We start from the raw sequence: 17,086 nt of genomic DNA on the forward strand, positions 1-17,086 counted from the left end.
GAAGTGAGTGCGAGCAAACCCGGAAGTGAGCGCCGGCCAACACGGAAGTGAGCGCGCCACACTCAAGATGGCGGGCGAGGCAGTGAGCGGCGCCCCCTGGCGGGCGGCGGGGGAATGACAACGCAAAATTTTGGGGTTTTTTGTGTTTTTTTTTAATTTTTGGGATCTTCAAGTTTGGGATCCCCCCCTGAGGGATTTGGGGTCTCCCCTCTGGTGTGGCTTTGTCCTCCCAAGACGTTTGGAGGCTCTCAAGAGGGGGAAATTCCTTCAGGCTATGAATGGGAGCTTTCCCCCCTCCCCCACCCAATTTCCAATCCCAAATCTCTGCAGACCCCCAAAACTGGGAAGTCCCAAATCCTAATCCCTGAAACCCCCAAATCCCAATCCCTGAAACCCCCAAATCCCAATCCCTGAAACCCCCAACCCCAATCCCTGAGTTCCCCAAAATCCCGACCCCTGAATTCCCCCCAATCCCAATCCCTGAACCCTCAAAATCCCAAATCCAAAATCCCCAAAACCCCAGTTCCCCGAATTCCCCCAAACCCCAAACCCCAAATCCACATCCCTTGAATTCCCCCAAATCCCAATCCCTGAACCCCAAATCCCAAACCCAAAATCCCAAACCCCAAATTCCCAACCCCAAAATCTCAGCCCCAAATCCCTGATTCCCAAATCCCTGAATTCCCCCAATCCCCTCCCCAAATTCCCAAATCCCAACCCCAAACCCGTGAATTCCACCAAATCTCAATCCCTGAACCCTAAACCCCCAAAATCCCAATCCCTGAACGCCCCAAACCCCAAATCCCAAATCCTTGAATTCCCCCAATCCCCAACCCCAAACCTCAAATCCCAAACCCCCAAATCCAAACCCCAAATCCCAAATCCCAAAACCCTAAATTCCAATCCCAAATCCCAAACCCCTGAATTCCCCAAATCCCAATCCCAAATCCCAAACCCTGAACCCCCCCAAATCCCAAACCCCAATTCCCAACTCCAATTCCCAACCCCAAATCCCAAACCCCTGAACCCCCCAAATCCCAAACCCCTGAATTCCCCAAATCCCAAATCCCACACCCCAAAATCCCAAATCCCAAATTCCAACCTCAAAGCCCCGAATTCCCCAAAATCCCAAACCCCTCATTTCCCCCAAATCCCTGAACCCCCGAACCCCCAAAATCCCAAATCGCTGAACTCCCCCAAATCCTCAACCCCCCAAAATCTCTCAATCCCCAATCCCAATCCCTGATCCCCAAAAACCTGAATTCCCCTAAATCCCAAATCCCAAATCCCAATCTCAAATCCCCCAAATCCCCAATCCCCAATCTCAAAACCCCAAATCCCAGACCCCAAACCCCAACCCTCAATCCTCAATCCCAAATCCCAAATCCCAATCCCCAACCTCAAACCCCAAATCCCAAATCCCAAAACCCAAATTCCCATTCCCAAATCCCAAAATCTCAAAATCCCAAAACCCAAAATTCCCAAGCCCCAATCCCCAAATCCCAAATTCCCAATCCCAAATCCCTAAATTCCTAATTCCCAAAATCCCACATTTCCAAATCCCAAAACCCAAATCCCAAATCCCCAATCCCAAATTCCCAATCCCAAATCCCAAATCCCCAATCCCAAATCCAGCCCTACAGATCTCAAACTTCAAATCCCAATTCTCCAATCCCAAATCCCAAACCCCAAATCCCAATCCCAAACCCCAATCCCCAATTCCCAAACCCCAAATCCCAAATCCCAAACCACTCCCCAACTGCTTTCCCCTCCCCTGGGATTAAACCCCAATCCCAAAATCCCCAAATCCCCAATCCCAAATCCCCAAAACCCCAATCCTCAATCCCCAAATCTCAAATTCCCAAACCCCAAATCCCAGCCCCAAACCCAAACTCCAACTCCCAAATCAAATCTCAAACCCCAAATCCCCAATCCCAAATGCTAGATTCCCAACCCCAAATCCAGCCCCATGGATCTCAAATCCCAAATCCCAAATCCCAAACCCCAAATCCCCAAACCCCAAACTTCAAATCCCCAAATCCCAATCCCCAAATCCCCAAACGCCAAATCCCCAAAATCCCCAAAATCCCCAAAATAACCAAATCCCCAAAATCCCCAAATCCCAAACCCCAAACCCCAAATCCCCAAATCCCCAAAATCCCCAAACCCCAATCCCCAAATCCCCAAAATCCCCAAATCCCAAATTCCAGTCCCCAAATCCCAAATCCCAAACCCCACACCCCAAACCCCTCCCCATCCCCTGCCCCTCCCCAGGTCCCTTCCCCTCTCCCGGGATAAATCCCAAATCCCAATCCCAAATCCCAATCCCAAACCCCAAATCCCCAATCCCAAATCCCCAATCCCAAATCCCCAAATCCCAAACCCCAATCCCCAATCCCCAATCCCCAAATCCCAATCCCAAATCCCCACATCCCAAATCCCAATCCCAAAATCCCCAAATCCCAAACCCCAAATCCCAAGTCCTAAATCCCAAATCCCCAAATCCCAAACCCCAAACCCCAAACCCCAAACCTCAAATCCCCAAATCCCAATCCCAAACCCCAACATCCCCAAATCCCAAACCCCAAACCCCAAATCCCCAAAATCCCCAAACCCCAAATCCCCAAAATCCCCAAATCCCCAAAATCCCCAAATCCCAATCCCCAAATCCCAAATCCCAAACCCCAAACCCCAATCCCCAAATCCCAAATCCCAAATCCCAATCCCAAACCCCAAACCCAAATCCCAAATCCCCAAATCCCCAAATCCCAAACCCCAAACCCCAATCCCCAATCCCCAAATCCCAAATCCCAAATCCCAAATCCCAATCCCAAACCCCAAACCCCAAACCCCACACCACAAATCCCAAACCCCAAATCCCAAATCCCAAACCCCAAATCCCAAGTCCTAAATCCCCAATCCCCAAATCCCAAACCCCAAACCCCATATCCCAAACCCCAAACCCCAAATCTCAAATCCCAAACCCCTCCCCATCCCCCGCCCCTCCGCAGGTCCCTTCCCCTCCCCCGGGATAAATCCCAATCCCAAATCCGAAATCCCAAACCCCAAACCCCAAATCCCAAATCCGAAATCCCAAACCCCAAATCCCAAATCCCAAACCCCAAACCCCAAATCCCAAATCCGAAATCCCAAACCCCAAATCCCAAATCCCAATCCCCACACCCCAAACCCCAAACCTCAATCCCAAACCCCAAATCCCAAATCCCAAATCCCAAACCCCAAATCCCAAACCCCACACCCCAAATCCCAATCCCCACACCCCAAACCCCAAACCTCAATCCCAAATCCCAAACCCCAAACCCCGAACCCCAAACCCCAATCCCAAACCCCAAATCCCAAATCCCAAATCCCAAACCCCAAATCCCAAACCCCACACCCCAAATCCCAAACCCCACACCCCAAACCCCTCCCCATCCCCCGCCCCTCTCCAGGTCCCTTCCCCTCCCCCGGGATAAATCCCAATCCCAAACCCCAAACCCCAAATTCCCAAACCCCAAATCCCCAAATCCTAAACCCCCAAACCCCAAACCCCAATCCCAAACCCCAAATCCCAAATCCGAAATCCCAAACCCCAAATCCCAATCCCCAAATCCCCAAACCCCAAACCCCAAACCCCAAATCCCAAACCCCAAATCCCAAACCCCACACCCCAAACCCCAAACCCCAAACCCCAAACCCCAAACCCCAAACCCCAATCCCAAATCCCAAATCCCCAAAATCCCCAAATCCCAAACCCCACACCCCAAACCCCTCCCCATCCCCCGCCCCTCCCCAGGTCCCTTCCCCTCCCCCGGGATAAATCCCCATCCCAAATCCCCAAACCCCAAATCCCAAACCCCAAATCCCCAAATCCCAATCCCCAAATCCCCAAACCCCAAATCCCAAACCCCAAACCCCAAATCCCCAAACCCCAAATCCCAAACCCCAAACCCCAAATCCCCAAAATCCCCACACCCCAAACCCCTCCCCATCCCCCGCCCCTCCGCAGGTCCCTTCCCCTCCCCCGGGATAAATCCCAAATCCCCAAATCCCAAACCCCAAATCCCCAAACCCCAAATCCCCAAATCCCAAACCCCACACCCCAAACCCCAAACCCCAAATCCCAAATCCCAAACCCCAATCCCCAAACCCCACACCCCAAACCCCTCCCCATCCCCCGCCCCTCCCCAGGTCCCTTCCCCTCCCCCGGGATAAATCCCGACCCTTCCCCTCCCGCGCCGCCCCCGCGATGCCGCCGCCGCCGCCGCCGCTCCCCGCAGCGCCCGACCCGGCCCGGGAGAGCTCCCGCGACCCCTTCGGGAGCTCCGGGGAGTCCCGGGGGGAGTCCCGGGGAGGGTCCCGGGGGGGGTCCCGCGGTTCCCGGGGCTCCCCGGGTCGCCCCCAGCGCTACCGGCGCCACCCCAAGCCCCCGTACTCGTACCTGGCGCTGATCGCCCTCGTCATCCGCGCCGCCCCCGGCCGCCGCCTCAAGCTCGCCCAGGTACCGGCCCGGGACCACCGGGAGACCCCCGGGACCCTCTTGGGGTTCCCCATCCATCCTCGGGAGCCCCGAACTGGGATCCCCATCCATCCTTGGGACCCCCGAACTGGGATCCCCATCCATCCTCGGGACCCTCTCGGGATTCCCGATCCATCCCCGGGAGCACCGGGAGAACCCCGGGACCTTCTCGGGGCTTCGGGAGCACCGGGAGAGCTCCGGGACCCTCTTGGGGATCCCCATCCAACCCCGGCAGCCCCGAATTGGGGTCCCCATCCATCCTTGGGACCCCCGAATTGGGGTCCCCATCCATCCTCGGGACCCTCTCGGGATTCCCGATCCAGCCCCGGGAGCGCCGGGAGAGCCCCGGGACCTTCTCGGGGCTTCGGGAGCACCGGGAGAGCTCCGGGACCCTCTTGGGGATCCCCGATCCATCCTCGGGATCCCCGAATTGGGATCCTCATCCATCCTCGTGATCCCCGAACTGGGATCCCCATCCATCCTCGGGACCCTCTCGGGATTCCCGATCCATCCCCGGGAGCACCGGGAGAACCCCGGGACCTTCTCGGGGCTTCGGGAGCACCGGGAGAGCCCCGGGACCCTCTTGGGGATCCCCGATCCATCCCCGGGATCCCCGAATTGGGATCCTCATCCTCTCCCGGGACCCCCTGGAGCCCCAAATTGGGACCACCTGGAGACCCCCGGGACCCTCTCGGGATTCCCGATCCATCCCCGGGAGCACCGGGAGAACCCCGGGACCTTCTCGGGGCTTCGGGAGCACCGGGAGAGCTCCGGGACCCTCTTGGGGATCCCCGATCCATCCTCGGGATCCCCGAATTGGGGTCCCCATCCATCCTCGGGACCCTCTCGGGATTCCCGATCCATCCCCGGGATCCCCGAATTGGGATCCTCATCCTCTCCAGGGACCCCCTGGAGCCCCAAATTGGGACCACCGGGAGACCCCCGGGACCCTCTCGGGATTCCCGATCCATCCTCGGGATCCCCGAACTGGGATCCTCATCCACTCCCGGGACCCCCTGGGGCCCCAAACTGGGACCACCGGGATACCCCCGGGACCCTCTCGGGATTCCCGATCCAGCCCCGGGAGCACCGGGAGAACCCCGGGACCTTCTCGGGGCTTCGGGAACACCGGGAGAGCTCCGGGACCCTTTTGGGGTTCCCCGATCCATCCCCGGGATCCCCGAATTGGGATCCTCATCCTCTCCCGGGACCCCCTGGAGCCCCAAACTGGGACCACCGGGAGACCCCCGGGACCCTCTCGGGATTCCCGATCCATCCCCGGGAGCACCGGGAGAGCTCCGGGACCTTCTCGGGGCTTCGGGAGCACCGGGAGACCCCCGGGACCCTCTTGGGGATCCCCATCCATCCTCGGGACCCTCTCGGGATTCCCGATCCATCCCCGGGAGCACCGGGAGATCCTCGGGACCTTCTCGGGGCTTCGGGAGCACCGGGAGAGCCCCGTGACCCTCTCGGATTCCCGATCCATCCCCGGGAGCACCGGGAGATCCTCGGGATCCCCCAAATTCTCCCTGGGACCCTCTCAATTCCCATTCCCGAATTCCCAAATTCTCGAGACCCAAAAATCCCCCCCCGAAAAAAACCAAAATTAATAAAAATCCCCAAGAAATCCCCAAAATCCGTCCAAAAATCCCCCAAAAAACTCTAAAAAATCACCTGAAAGTCCTCAATAAAATACCGAAAACTGCTGAAAACCGTCCCAAAAAAACCCCCAAATATTCACAAAAAATCCCCCTAAAAATCCCAAAAATCCCCCCAAAATTCCCCAAAAAGTAAAAAAAATTCCTCAAAAAAACTCCACCCTCCCCTCAAAAAAATCCTTTAAAAAAATCCCCAAAAATTGCAGAAAAAGCCCCAAAAATCCAGAAAAATTCCTCCAAAATTGAAAAGAAATCCCCCCCAAAATCCAGCAAAAAATAGTTTTGAAAAAATCCCTAAAAAAATTTTTTTAATCCTCTAAAATCCCCCCCAAAATCCCTTTAAAAATCGCAAAAAAAAATGGAAAAAAAATCCCCCAAAAGTTTAAAAAAAATCCCAAAGCCCCCAAAAATCCCCAAAAAATTCCCCCCAAAATTCCCCAAAAACTCCCAAAAAATCCCCAATAAATCCCTTAAAAATCCCCCCCAAAAAATCTCTTTAAAAATCCCAATAAACCTCCCAAAAATCTGCAAAAATTCCCCCCCAAAAATCCAAAAAAATCCCCCAAAATCCCTTAAAAAATCCCAATAAATACCCCAAAAAAATCCCAAAAAATCCCTGAAAATCCTCCCCAAAAAAATCCCGCAAAAATCCCCCAAAAATCCCCCCAAAATCCCAAAAATTCCAAAAATTCCCCAAAAAAATCCCCCAACCCCCCCAAAAATCTTTAAACAAATCCCCAAAAATTCCCCAAAATCCCTTAAAAAATCTCAATAATCCTCCCTAAAAATCCCAAAGAAATCCCCACAAAAAATCCCCAAAAGCCCCCCAAAAATCCCCTAAAAAACCCAAAATCCCCTCAAAAAATCCCCCCAAAAATCCCCCCAAAAATCCCCAAAAATCCCCAAAAATCCCCCAAACCCCCCCCAAAAATAAAAAAAATCCCCCAAAAATCCCAAAAAAATCCCAAAAATTCCCCCCCCCAAAATCTCCAAAAATCTCCCAAAAAATCCCCCCAAACCCCCCAAAAATCCCAAAAAAATCCCCAAAACCCTCCCCCAAATCCCCCAGAAATCCCCAAAAAACCCCAAAAAATCCCCAAAAAATCCCCCAAAAAAATCCCAAAAAATTTCCCAAAAAACCCTCAAAAAATCCCAACAATTCCCCAAAAAACCTCCTAAAAACCCCTAAAATTCCCCAAAATTTTCCCCCCAAAAAACCAAAAATTCCCCAAAAACCCTCAAAAAATCCCAAAAAACCCCAAAAAATCTCCAAAAAAATCCCCAAAAATTCCCCCCCAAAAAAAAACCCAAAAAATCCCCAAAATTCTCCTCCAAAAAACCCCCAAAAATCTTCCCCAAAATCCGAAAATTCCCCAAAAAATCCCCAAAAAACCCCAAAAATTCCCCCCAAAAAACCCCCAAAACCCCCCAAAATTCCCCAAAAAATCCCCAAAAATTCCCCCTTAAAAACCCCAAAAAAACCCCAAAAATCCCCCAAAATTCCCCCTAAAAAACCCAAAAAATCTGCAAAAAATCCCCAAAAAATCCAAAAAATCCCCAAAAAATCCCCCAAATAATCCCCAAAAATCCCCAAAAAATCCTCCAAAATCCCCAAAAATTCCCCCCGTAAAACCCCCCAAAAAACCCAAAAAACCCCCAAAAAATCCGAAAAAATCCCCCAAAATCCCCCCAAAATTCCCCAAAAAGTCCCCCCCAAAAACCCCAAAAAATCCCCAAAATTCCCCTCCAAAAACCCCCAAAATCCCCCAAAAACCCTCAAAAAATCCCCAAAATTCCCCCCAAAAACCCCCAAAAAATCTCCAAAAAAATCCCAAAAATCCCCAAAAAAATCCCAAAAAATCCCAAAAATTCCCCCTAAAAAACCCCAAAAAAATCCCCAAAAATCCCCTCCAAAAACCCCCAAAATCCCCAAACCCCCCCCCAAAAAATCCCCAAAAATCCCCCAAAAATCCCAAACCTCCCCCGGCCCCTCCCCCCTCCCCCGGGGCAGTCGCGGCTCTGTCGCGCTCGCGGCTCTGTCGCGACAGGGGGGGACAAAGGCGGCGCCGGGGGGTCTGGCGGGGCTGGCGCTGCCTTTGTCCCCTGCGCCACCTCTGTCGCCACCTCTGTCGCCACCTCTGTCGCCTCTGTCGCCGCTGTCGCCTCCCCTCCCCCCCCCGACCGCAGGGGATTTGGGGGAGGGGCGGGGTTGGGACTTTTTGGGGTTTTTTGGGGATTTTTTGGTTTTTTTTTTGGTGAATTTTTGGGATTTTTTGGGAGATTTTTTTAGGGGTTTTTGGGATTTTTTTGGATTTTTTTGGGCATTTTTTTGGAGATTTTTTGGGGGGTTTTGGGGGGGTTTTTTGGGGTTTTTTAAGTGAATTTTTTGGGATTTTTGGGATTTTTTTTGAGATTTTTAGGGGTTTTTTTTTGGGATTTTTTTGGGGTTTTTTTAGTGAATTTTTGGGATTTTTGGGGTTTTTTGGGGATTTTTTTTGGTGAATTTTTGTGATTTTTTGGGAGATTTTTTTAGGGGTTTTTGGGATTTTTTTGGATTTTTTGGGGATTTTTTTTGGAGATTTTTTGGGGGGGTTTTGGGGGGATTTTTTGGGGTTTTTTTAGTGAATTTTTGGGATTTTCGGGGATTTTTTGGGGGATATTTCAGGGTTTTTTAAAAGATTTTTGTGGATTTTTTGGGGGATTTTTGGGGGGATTTTTGGGGGGATTTTGGGGGATTTTTTGGGGTTTTTGGGGATTTTTGGGGTTTTTTGGGAGTTTTTTCTAGTGAATTTTTTTTGATTTTTGGGATTTTTTTGGGAGATTTTTTAGGGTTTTTTTTAGGGATTTTGGGGGGATTTTTAAGTGATTTTTTTGGGGATTTTGGGGATTTTTTTGGAGATTTTTTAGGGTTTTTTGGGGGATTTTTGGGGGATTTTTTTGGGGATTTTTTCGGGGTTTTTTGGGGGATTTTGGGGATTTTTTTTATTTTTGGGGGCTTTTGGGGGGATTTTTGAGGGATTTTTTGAGATTTTTTGAGAATTTTGTGGGATTTTTTGGGGATTTTTAAAGGGTTTTGGAGGGGGATTTTTTGGGGATTTTTGGGGATTTTTGGGGATTTTTGGGGGGAATTTTTGGGATTTTTCAGGGATTTTTCTGGGGGATTTTTGGAGATTTTTTTAGGGATTTTTTTGGTATTTTTGGGGGGGGGTTTGGGGGATTTTGGGGGATTTCTTGAAAGGTTTGCAGGGATTTTTGGGGGATTTTTGGGGGATTTTTCTGGGATTTTTTTGGAGATTTTTTTAGGGATTTTTGGGCTTTTTTTTGGTTTTTTTGGGTTTTTTTTGCCATTATTGTGATTTTTTGGGGGGGATTTTTAGGGGATGTTTTTGGGATATTTTGGGGATTTGGGAGACCCCAAAATTCACCCCAAATATTTTGGGGTCCCCCAGATCCTCCAGCAGCTGCGGAGTCTGCTCCCCTTTTCCGGGTGGGGGTCCCAGGGCTGGAATTTGGGGTCTGGATTTGGGATTTTTTGGGGTTTTTTTAACTTTTGGGGTTTTTGGGGTTGGGGGACCCCAAATTTGATGGGATCACCCCAGATTATCCCAAAACTTTGGGATTTGGGGTTTTTCTTGGGGATTTTTGGATGGATTTTTGGGGGTTTTTTGGGGATTTTTTGTGGATTTTTTTGGGATTTATTTTGGATTTTTGGGGGAATTTTTTGGGGTTTTTTGAGGGGATTTTTTGGGGTTATTTTTGGGAGATTTTGGGAGATTTTTTTTTTTTTTGGGGGGCTTTTGGAGGATTTTTGAGGGATTTTTTTGGATTTTTTTGTGGATTTTGGGGGGATTTCTTTTTTTTTGATTTTTGAAGGTTTTTGGAAGGGGATTTTTTGGGGGATTTTTTGGGGATTTTTGGGTTTTTTTGAGGGATTTTGGGGGGAATTTTGGGGATTTTTCAGGGATTTTTCTGGGACTTTTTTGGAGATTTTTTTAGGGAATTTTTTGGTATTTTTGGGGGGGTTTGGGGATTTTGGGGGATTTCTTGGAAGGTTTGCAGGGATTTTTGGGGGGATTTTTGGGATTTTTCTGGGATTTTTTTGGAGATTTTTTTTAGGGATTTTTGGGATTTTTTAGGGGTTTTTTGGGTTTTTTTTGATATTTATTGGGATTTTTTTGGGGGAATTTTTAGGGGATGTTTTTGGGATATTTTGGGGGTTTGGGAGACCCCAAAATTAACCCCAAATATTTTGGGGTCCCCCCAGATCCTCCAGCAGCTGCGGAGTCTGTTCCCCTTTTCCGGGTGGGGGTCCCAGGGCTGGAATTTGGGGTCTGGATTTGGGATTTTTTGGGGGTTTTTTTTTGACTTTTTGGGGTTATGGGATGTAGGAGACCCCAAAATTCACCCCAAATATTTTGGGGTCCCCCCAGATCCTCCAGCAGCTGCGGAGTCTGTTCCCCTTTTCCGGGTGGGGGTCCCAGGGCTGGAATTTGGGGTCTGGATTGGGATTTTTTGGGGTTTTTTTTTTTGACTTTTTGGGTTATGGGATGTAGGAGACCCCAAAATTCACCCCAAAATTTTTGGGGTCCCCCCAGATCATCCAGCAGCTGCGGAGTCTGTTCCCCTTTTTCGGGGGCGGGTACCAGGGCTGGAAGGATTCCGTGCGCCACAACCTCTCCTCCAACCCCTGCTTCGCCAAGGTTTGGGGCTTTTTGGGGCTTTTTGGGGCTTTTTGGGGCTTTCTGGGGTTTTGGGGATTTTTTGGGATTTTTTTGGGATTTTTGGGGGGGTTTTTGGGGGGTTTTTGGGGGGTTTTTGGGGGGATTTTTGGGGGGTTTTTGGGGTTGGGAGGGTTGGATTTGGGGTTGTAGTTTGGGGGTTTTGGGGTCACATTTAGGGGGTTTTTGGGGTCCTGATTTTGGGGTTTTTGGGTCTCATTTAGGGGATTTTGGGGTCTCTGGGGATTTTGGGGTCCTGATTTTGGGGGTTTTGGGTCTCAATTTGGGGGTTTTAGGGTCATATTTATGGGACATTTTGGGGTCTGAATTTGGGGATTTTGGGGTCACAATTTTGGGGGTTTTGGGGTCCCATTTATGGGATATTTTGGGGTCTGAATTTGGGGATTTTGGGGTCCCAATTTGGGGATTTGTGGGGTTCTGACTTGGGGGTTTTGGGGTCGCAACTTGGGGGGTTTTGGGTCTCATTTTGGGGATTTTGGGGTCTGAATTTGGGGGTTTTGGGTCTCAATTTGGGGGTTTTGGGGTCACATTTATGGGATATTTTGGGGTCTGAATTTAGGGATTTTGGTGTCACAATTTGGGGGTTTTGGGGTCCCATTTATGGGATATTTTGGGGTCTGAATTTAGGGATTTTGGGGTCCCAATTTGGGGATTTGTGGGGTTCTGATTTGGGGATTTGGGGTCACAGTTTTGGGGGTCTTGGGGTTCCAATTTGGGGGTTTTGGGTCTCATTTAGGGGATTTTTTGGGGTCTCTGTTTGGGGGATTTTGGGATCTGAATTTGGGGATTTTGGGGTCCCAATTTGGGGGTTTTGGGGTCCCAATTTGGGGGGATTTGGGGTCCCAATTTGGGGGATTTGGGATCAGATTTAGGGGGTTTTGGGGTCTCAGTTTTTTTGATATTGGGGTCTCTGGGGGATTTTGGGATCCCAATTTGGGGGTTTTGGGGTCTCTGGGGGTTTTGGGGTCCCAATTTGGGGGTTCTGGGTCTCATTTTGGGGATTTTGGGGTCTCTGGGGTTTTGGGTCCCCATTCTTGTGGGGTTTGGGGTCACATTTAAGGGGTTTTGGGGTTCCAATTTGGGGGTTTTGGGTCCTGATTTGGGGGTTTTGGGTCTCATTCAGGGGATTTTGGGGGTCCCAATGTGGGGATTTTGGGGTCACATTTATGGGATATTTTGGGTTCTGAATTTGGAGATTTTGGGGGTCCCAATTTGGGGATTTTGGGGTTCCAATTTGGGGATTTTGGGGTCACATTCTTGTGGGGTTAGGGGTCACATTTGGGGGATTTTGGGTCTCAGTTTGGGGTTTTTGGGATAGATTTAGGGGATTTTGGGGTCTGAATTTGGGGGTTTTGGGGTCCCAGTTTGGGGATTTTGGGGTCTTATTTATGGGATTTTTGGGGTCCTATTTTGGGGTCTTTGGGGCCTGAATTTGGGGATTTTGGGGGTCCCAATTTGGGGGTTTGTGGTCCCATTCCTGAGGGGTTTTGGGGTCTGAATTTGGGGTTTTGGGTCTCATTTTGGGGATTTTGGGGTCTCAATTTGGGGGTTTTGGGGTGACAATTTGGGGGGTTTTGGGGTCTCAATTTGGGGGGTTTTGGGGTCCCAATTTGGGGATTTTGGGGTCACATTTATGGGATTTTTGGGTTCTGATTTGGGGGTTTTGGGGTCCCACTATGGGGGTTTTGGGGTCCCAATTTGGGGGATTTGGGATCAGATTTAGGGGGTCTTGGGGTCCCATTCTTGTGGGTTTTGGGGTCTCAGTTTTGGGATATTGGGGTCTGACATTTGGGGATTTTGGGGGTCCCAGTTTGGGGGTTTTTGGGGTCCTGATTTCGGGGTTTTGAGGTCTCAATTTGGGATTTTGGGGTCACATTTATGGGATATTTTGGGGTCTGAATTTGGGGATTTTGGGGTCCCAATCTGGGGATTTTTGGGGTTCTGATTTGGGGTCTTGGGGTCACAGTTTTGTGGATTTTGGGGTCTGAATTCGGGGATTTTGGGGTCCCAGTTTGGGGGTTTTGGGGTCCCAATTTAGGGGATTTTGGGGTCTCTGTTTGGGGGATTTTGTGGTCTGAATTTAGGGGATTTTTGGGGCCAGATTTAGGGGATTTTTGGGGTTCCAATTTGGGGGTTTTGGGGTCATATTTGGGGGTTTGGGGGTCTGAATTTATGAGATTTTTGGGGTCTGAATTTGGCGATTTTGGGTTCCCAATTTGGGGATTTTGGGGTCCTGATTTGGGGATTTTTGGGGGTCACATTTATTGGATTTTTGGGTTCTGATTTGGGGATTTTGGGGTCCCAATATGGGGGTTTTGGGGTTCCGATTTGGGGTCTTGAGGTCACAGTTTTGGGGATTTTGGGGTATGAATTTAGGGGATTTTGGGGTCCAGTTTGGGGGCTTTGGGGTCCCAATTTAGGGGATTTTGGGGTCTCTGGGGATTTTGAGGTCTCTGTTTGGGGGATTTTGGGGTCTGAATTTGAGGGTTTTGGGGTCACAATTTTTTGGGGTCTGAGTTTGGGGGTTTTGGGATCTCTGGGGGTTTTAGGGTCCCAATTTGGGAGTTTTGAGGTCCCAATTTAGGGGTTTTTGTGTCCCAATTTGGGGCTTTTGGGGTCCCAATTTGGGGATTTTGGGTTTCCAATTTGGGGTTTTTGGGGTTCTGATTTGGGGGTTTTGGGGTCATATTTGGGGGATTTTGGGGTCTGAATGTGGGGGATTTTGGCCTTCTGATTTTAGGATTTTTGGGGTCCCATTCTTGTGGGTTTTGGGGCTTTCTCCTGGGATTTTTAGGGCTTCTCACGGGAGTTTTGGGTTTTCTTTCTTTCTCACGGGGCTTTTTGGGATTTATTTAGGATTTTTGGGGTTCCCACCCCATAATTTCAGATTTTGGGGTTTTCTTTCTTTCTCACGGGGCTTTTTGGGATTTATTTAGGATTTTTGGGGTTCCCACCCCATAATTTCAGATTTTCTCCCCTCAGGGGCTGCAGGACCCTCCCCAGGGGCCCTTTTTGGGTCCCTTTTGGGCTTTTTGAGGTTTGCAGTTCCCAGGGCGATTTTTTAGGGTTTGTCCCGGGGTTTTTGGGGTTTTTGGGGTTTTTGGGGTTTTTAATGATTTCTAATTGGGGTTTTCGGGGTTTTTAATGATTTCTAATTGTGGTTTTTTTGGGGTTTTTAATGATTTCTAATTGGGGTTTTTGGGGTTTTTAACGATTTCTAATCGGGGTTTTTGGGTTTTTAATGATTTCCAATTGGGGTTTTTGGGGTTTTTTGGGGTTTTTAATGATTTCTAATTGGGGTTTTTGGGGTTTTCTGGGGTTTTTAATGATTTCTAATTGGGGTTTTGGGGTTTTTAATGATTTCTAATTGGGGTTTTGGGGTTTTTAATGATTTCCACTTGGGGTTTTTGGGGTTTTTTGGGGTTTTTAATGATTTCTAATGAGGGTTTTTGGGGTTTTGGGGGTTTTTAATGATTTCCAAACGGGGTTTTTGGGGTTTTGGGGGGTTTTTGGGGTTTTAATGATTTCTAATTGGGGTTTTTGGGGTTTTTAATGATTTCCAATTGGGGTTTTTGGGGTTTTTGATGATTTCTCATTGGGGTTTTTGGGGTTTTTAATGATTTCTAATTGGGTTTTGGGGTTTTTAATGATTTCCACTTGGGGTTTTTGGGGTTTTTTGGGGTTTTTAATGATTTCTAATTGGGGGTTTTGGGGTTTTTAATGATTTCTAATTGGGGTTTTTGGGGTTTTTAATGATTTCCAATTGGGGTTTTTGGGGTTTTTAATGATTTCTCATTGGGGTTTTTGGGGTTTTAATGATTTCTAATTGGGGTTTTGGGGTTTTTAATGATTTCCACTTGGGGTTTTTGGGGTTTTTTGGGGTTTTTAATGATTTCTAATTGGGGTTTTTGGGGTTTTTGGGTTTTTAATGATTTCTAATTGGGGTTTTTTGGGTTTTTAATGATTTCTAATTGGGGTTTTTGGGGTTTTTAACGATTTCTAATCGGGGTTTTTGGGTTTTTAATGATTTCCAATTGGGGTTTTGGGGTTTTCTGGGGTTTTTAATGATTTCTCATTGGGGTTTTTGGGGTTTTTAATGATTTCTAATCAGGGTTTTTGGGGTTTTCGGGGTTTTTAATGATTTCTAATTGGGGTTTTTGGGGTTTTTAATGATTTCTAATTGGGGTTTTTGGGGTTTTTAATGATTTCTAATTGGGTTTTTTTGGGGTTTTTAATTATTTCTAATTGGGGTTTTTGAGGTTTTTAATGATTTCCAATCGGGGTTTTGGGGGTTTTGGGGGTTTTTTGGGGGTGGGGGTTTTAATGATTTCCAATTGGGGGTTTTGGGGTTTTTAATGATTTCTAATTGGGGTTTTTGGGGTTTTTAATGATTTCTGATTGGGGTTTTTGGGTTTTTAATGATTTCCAATTGGGGTTTTTGGGGGTTTTTTGGGGTTTTTAATGATTTCCACTTGGGGTTTTTGGGGTTTTTTGGGTTTTTTAATGATTTCCAATTGGGATTTTTGGTTTTTTTGAGTTTTTTTGGGTTTTTTAATGATTTCTAATTGGGGTTTTTGGGGTTTCTCCCAGAATTTTTTAAGGGATTTCTCCCAAGATTTTTTAGGGTTTCTCACTGGGGATTTTTAGGGTTTCTCCTGGGGATTTTTAGGGTTTCTCCCAGGTTTTTTTTTTAAGGTTTTTCCCAGAATTTTTTAAGGGTTTTTCCCAGGAATTTTTGGGGTTTCTCTCGGGGTTTTTTGGGGTTTCTCAGGGAATTGTTTAGGGATTTTCTCCTGGGCATTTTTAGGGTTTCTCCCAGGGTTTATTGGGGATTTATTGGGATTTTTTTGGGATTTATTGGGGATTTTTTTGGGATTTATTGGGGATTTTTTTTGGGATTTATTGGGGATTTTTTTTTTTTTATTTATTGGGGATTTATTGGGAATTGATTGGGGATTTTTGGGAATTTATTGGGAATTTATTGGGGATTTTTTGGGGGATTTATTGGGAATTTATTGGGGATTTTTTGGGAATTTATTGGGAATTTATTGGGGATTTATTGGGAATTTATTGGGAATTATATTGGGGATTCATTGGGGATTTATTGTGGATTTATTCTGGGTTTATTTGGGATTTATTGGGGATTTATCAGGGAAATTTTTAGGATTTATTGGGAATTTATTGGGAATTTTTTGGGGATTGATTGGGAATTTATTGGGGATTTATTTGGGATTGATTGGGGATTTATTGGGGATTTATTTGGGATATTTTGGGATTTATTGGGAATTAATTTAGGATTTATTTGGGGTTTTTTGGGAATTTATTGGGGTTTATTGGGCATTTATTTGGGATTTATTTGGGATTTTTGGGGGATTTATTGGGGATTTATTTAGGATTTATTTGGGATTTTTGGGGGATTTTTTTGGGATTTATTGGAGATTTATCAGGGATTTTTTGGGGTTTCTCACAGGGTTTTTTGGGGTTTCTTGCAGGATTTTTGGGATTTTTTGGGCTTTCTCACAGGGTTTTTTGGGATTTTTTTTGAGTTTCTCCCAGGGGTTTTTGGGGTTTCTCACAGGGTTTTTTGGATTTTTTGGGGTTTCTCTCAGGGTTTTTTGGGGTTTCTCACAGGGTTATTTTGGGGAGTTTTTTGGGGTTTCTCCCAGGATTATTTGGGTTTCTCTCACGGTTATTTTGGGGATTTCTTGGGCTTTCTCCAGGGTTATTTTGGGGATTTTCTTGGGGTTTCTCCCAGGATTTTTTTGGGGTTTCTCACAGGGTTTTTTGGTGATTTTGGGGGTTTTTCACAGGATTTTGGGGGATTTTTTGGGGTTTCTCCCAGGATTTTTTGGGGTTTCTCACAGGGTTTTTGGGGTTTCTCACAGGGTTTTTGGGGGATTTTTTGAGGGTTTTTTTGGGATTTCTTGGGGTTTCTCACATGGTTTTTGGGGTTTCTCACAGAATTTTTGGGGAGTTTTTGGGGTTTCTCTCAGGGTTTTTTTGGGGGTTCTCTCAGGTTTATTTTGGGGATTTTTGGGGTTTCTCACAGGGTTATTTTGGGGATTTTGTGGGGTTTCTCACAGGGTTTTTGGGATTTCTCACAGGATTTTTGGGGGATTTTTTTGGGGTTTCTCACATTATTTTTTGGGGTTTCTCACAGGATTTTTTCG

At 47.4% G+C, this 17,086-nt stretch overlaps 1 protein-coding gene across 1 annotated transcript in view; it reads left to right on the top strand.

The window, feature by feature from the left end:
• Positions 1–4,249: 4,249 nt before the first annotated feature.
• FOXH1 (forkhead box H1) overlaps positions 4,250–17,086 on the top strand; it is a 17,232-nt gene continuing 4,395 nt past the window's right edge. Inside the window, exons 1-2 of the mRNA XM_059848379.1 lie at positions 4,250–4,501; positions 10,773–10,877. Of these exons, the coding sequence (XP_059704362.1) occupies positions 4,250–4,501; positions 10,773–10,877 (357 nt within the window). The remainder of the gene's footprint in view (positions 4,502–10,772; positions 10,878–17,086) is intronic.

The sequence above is a fragment of the Haemorhous mexicanus genome, chromosome 1 (genome assembly GCF_027477595.1).
Source record: "Haemorhous mexicanus isolate bHaeMex1 chromosome 1, bHaeMex1.pri, whole genome shotgun sequence".
Lineage (NCBI taxonomy): Eukaryota > Metazoa > Chordata > Aves > Passeriformes > Fringillidae > Haemorhous > Haemorhous mexicanus.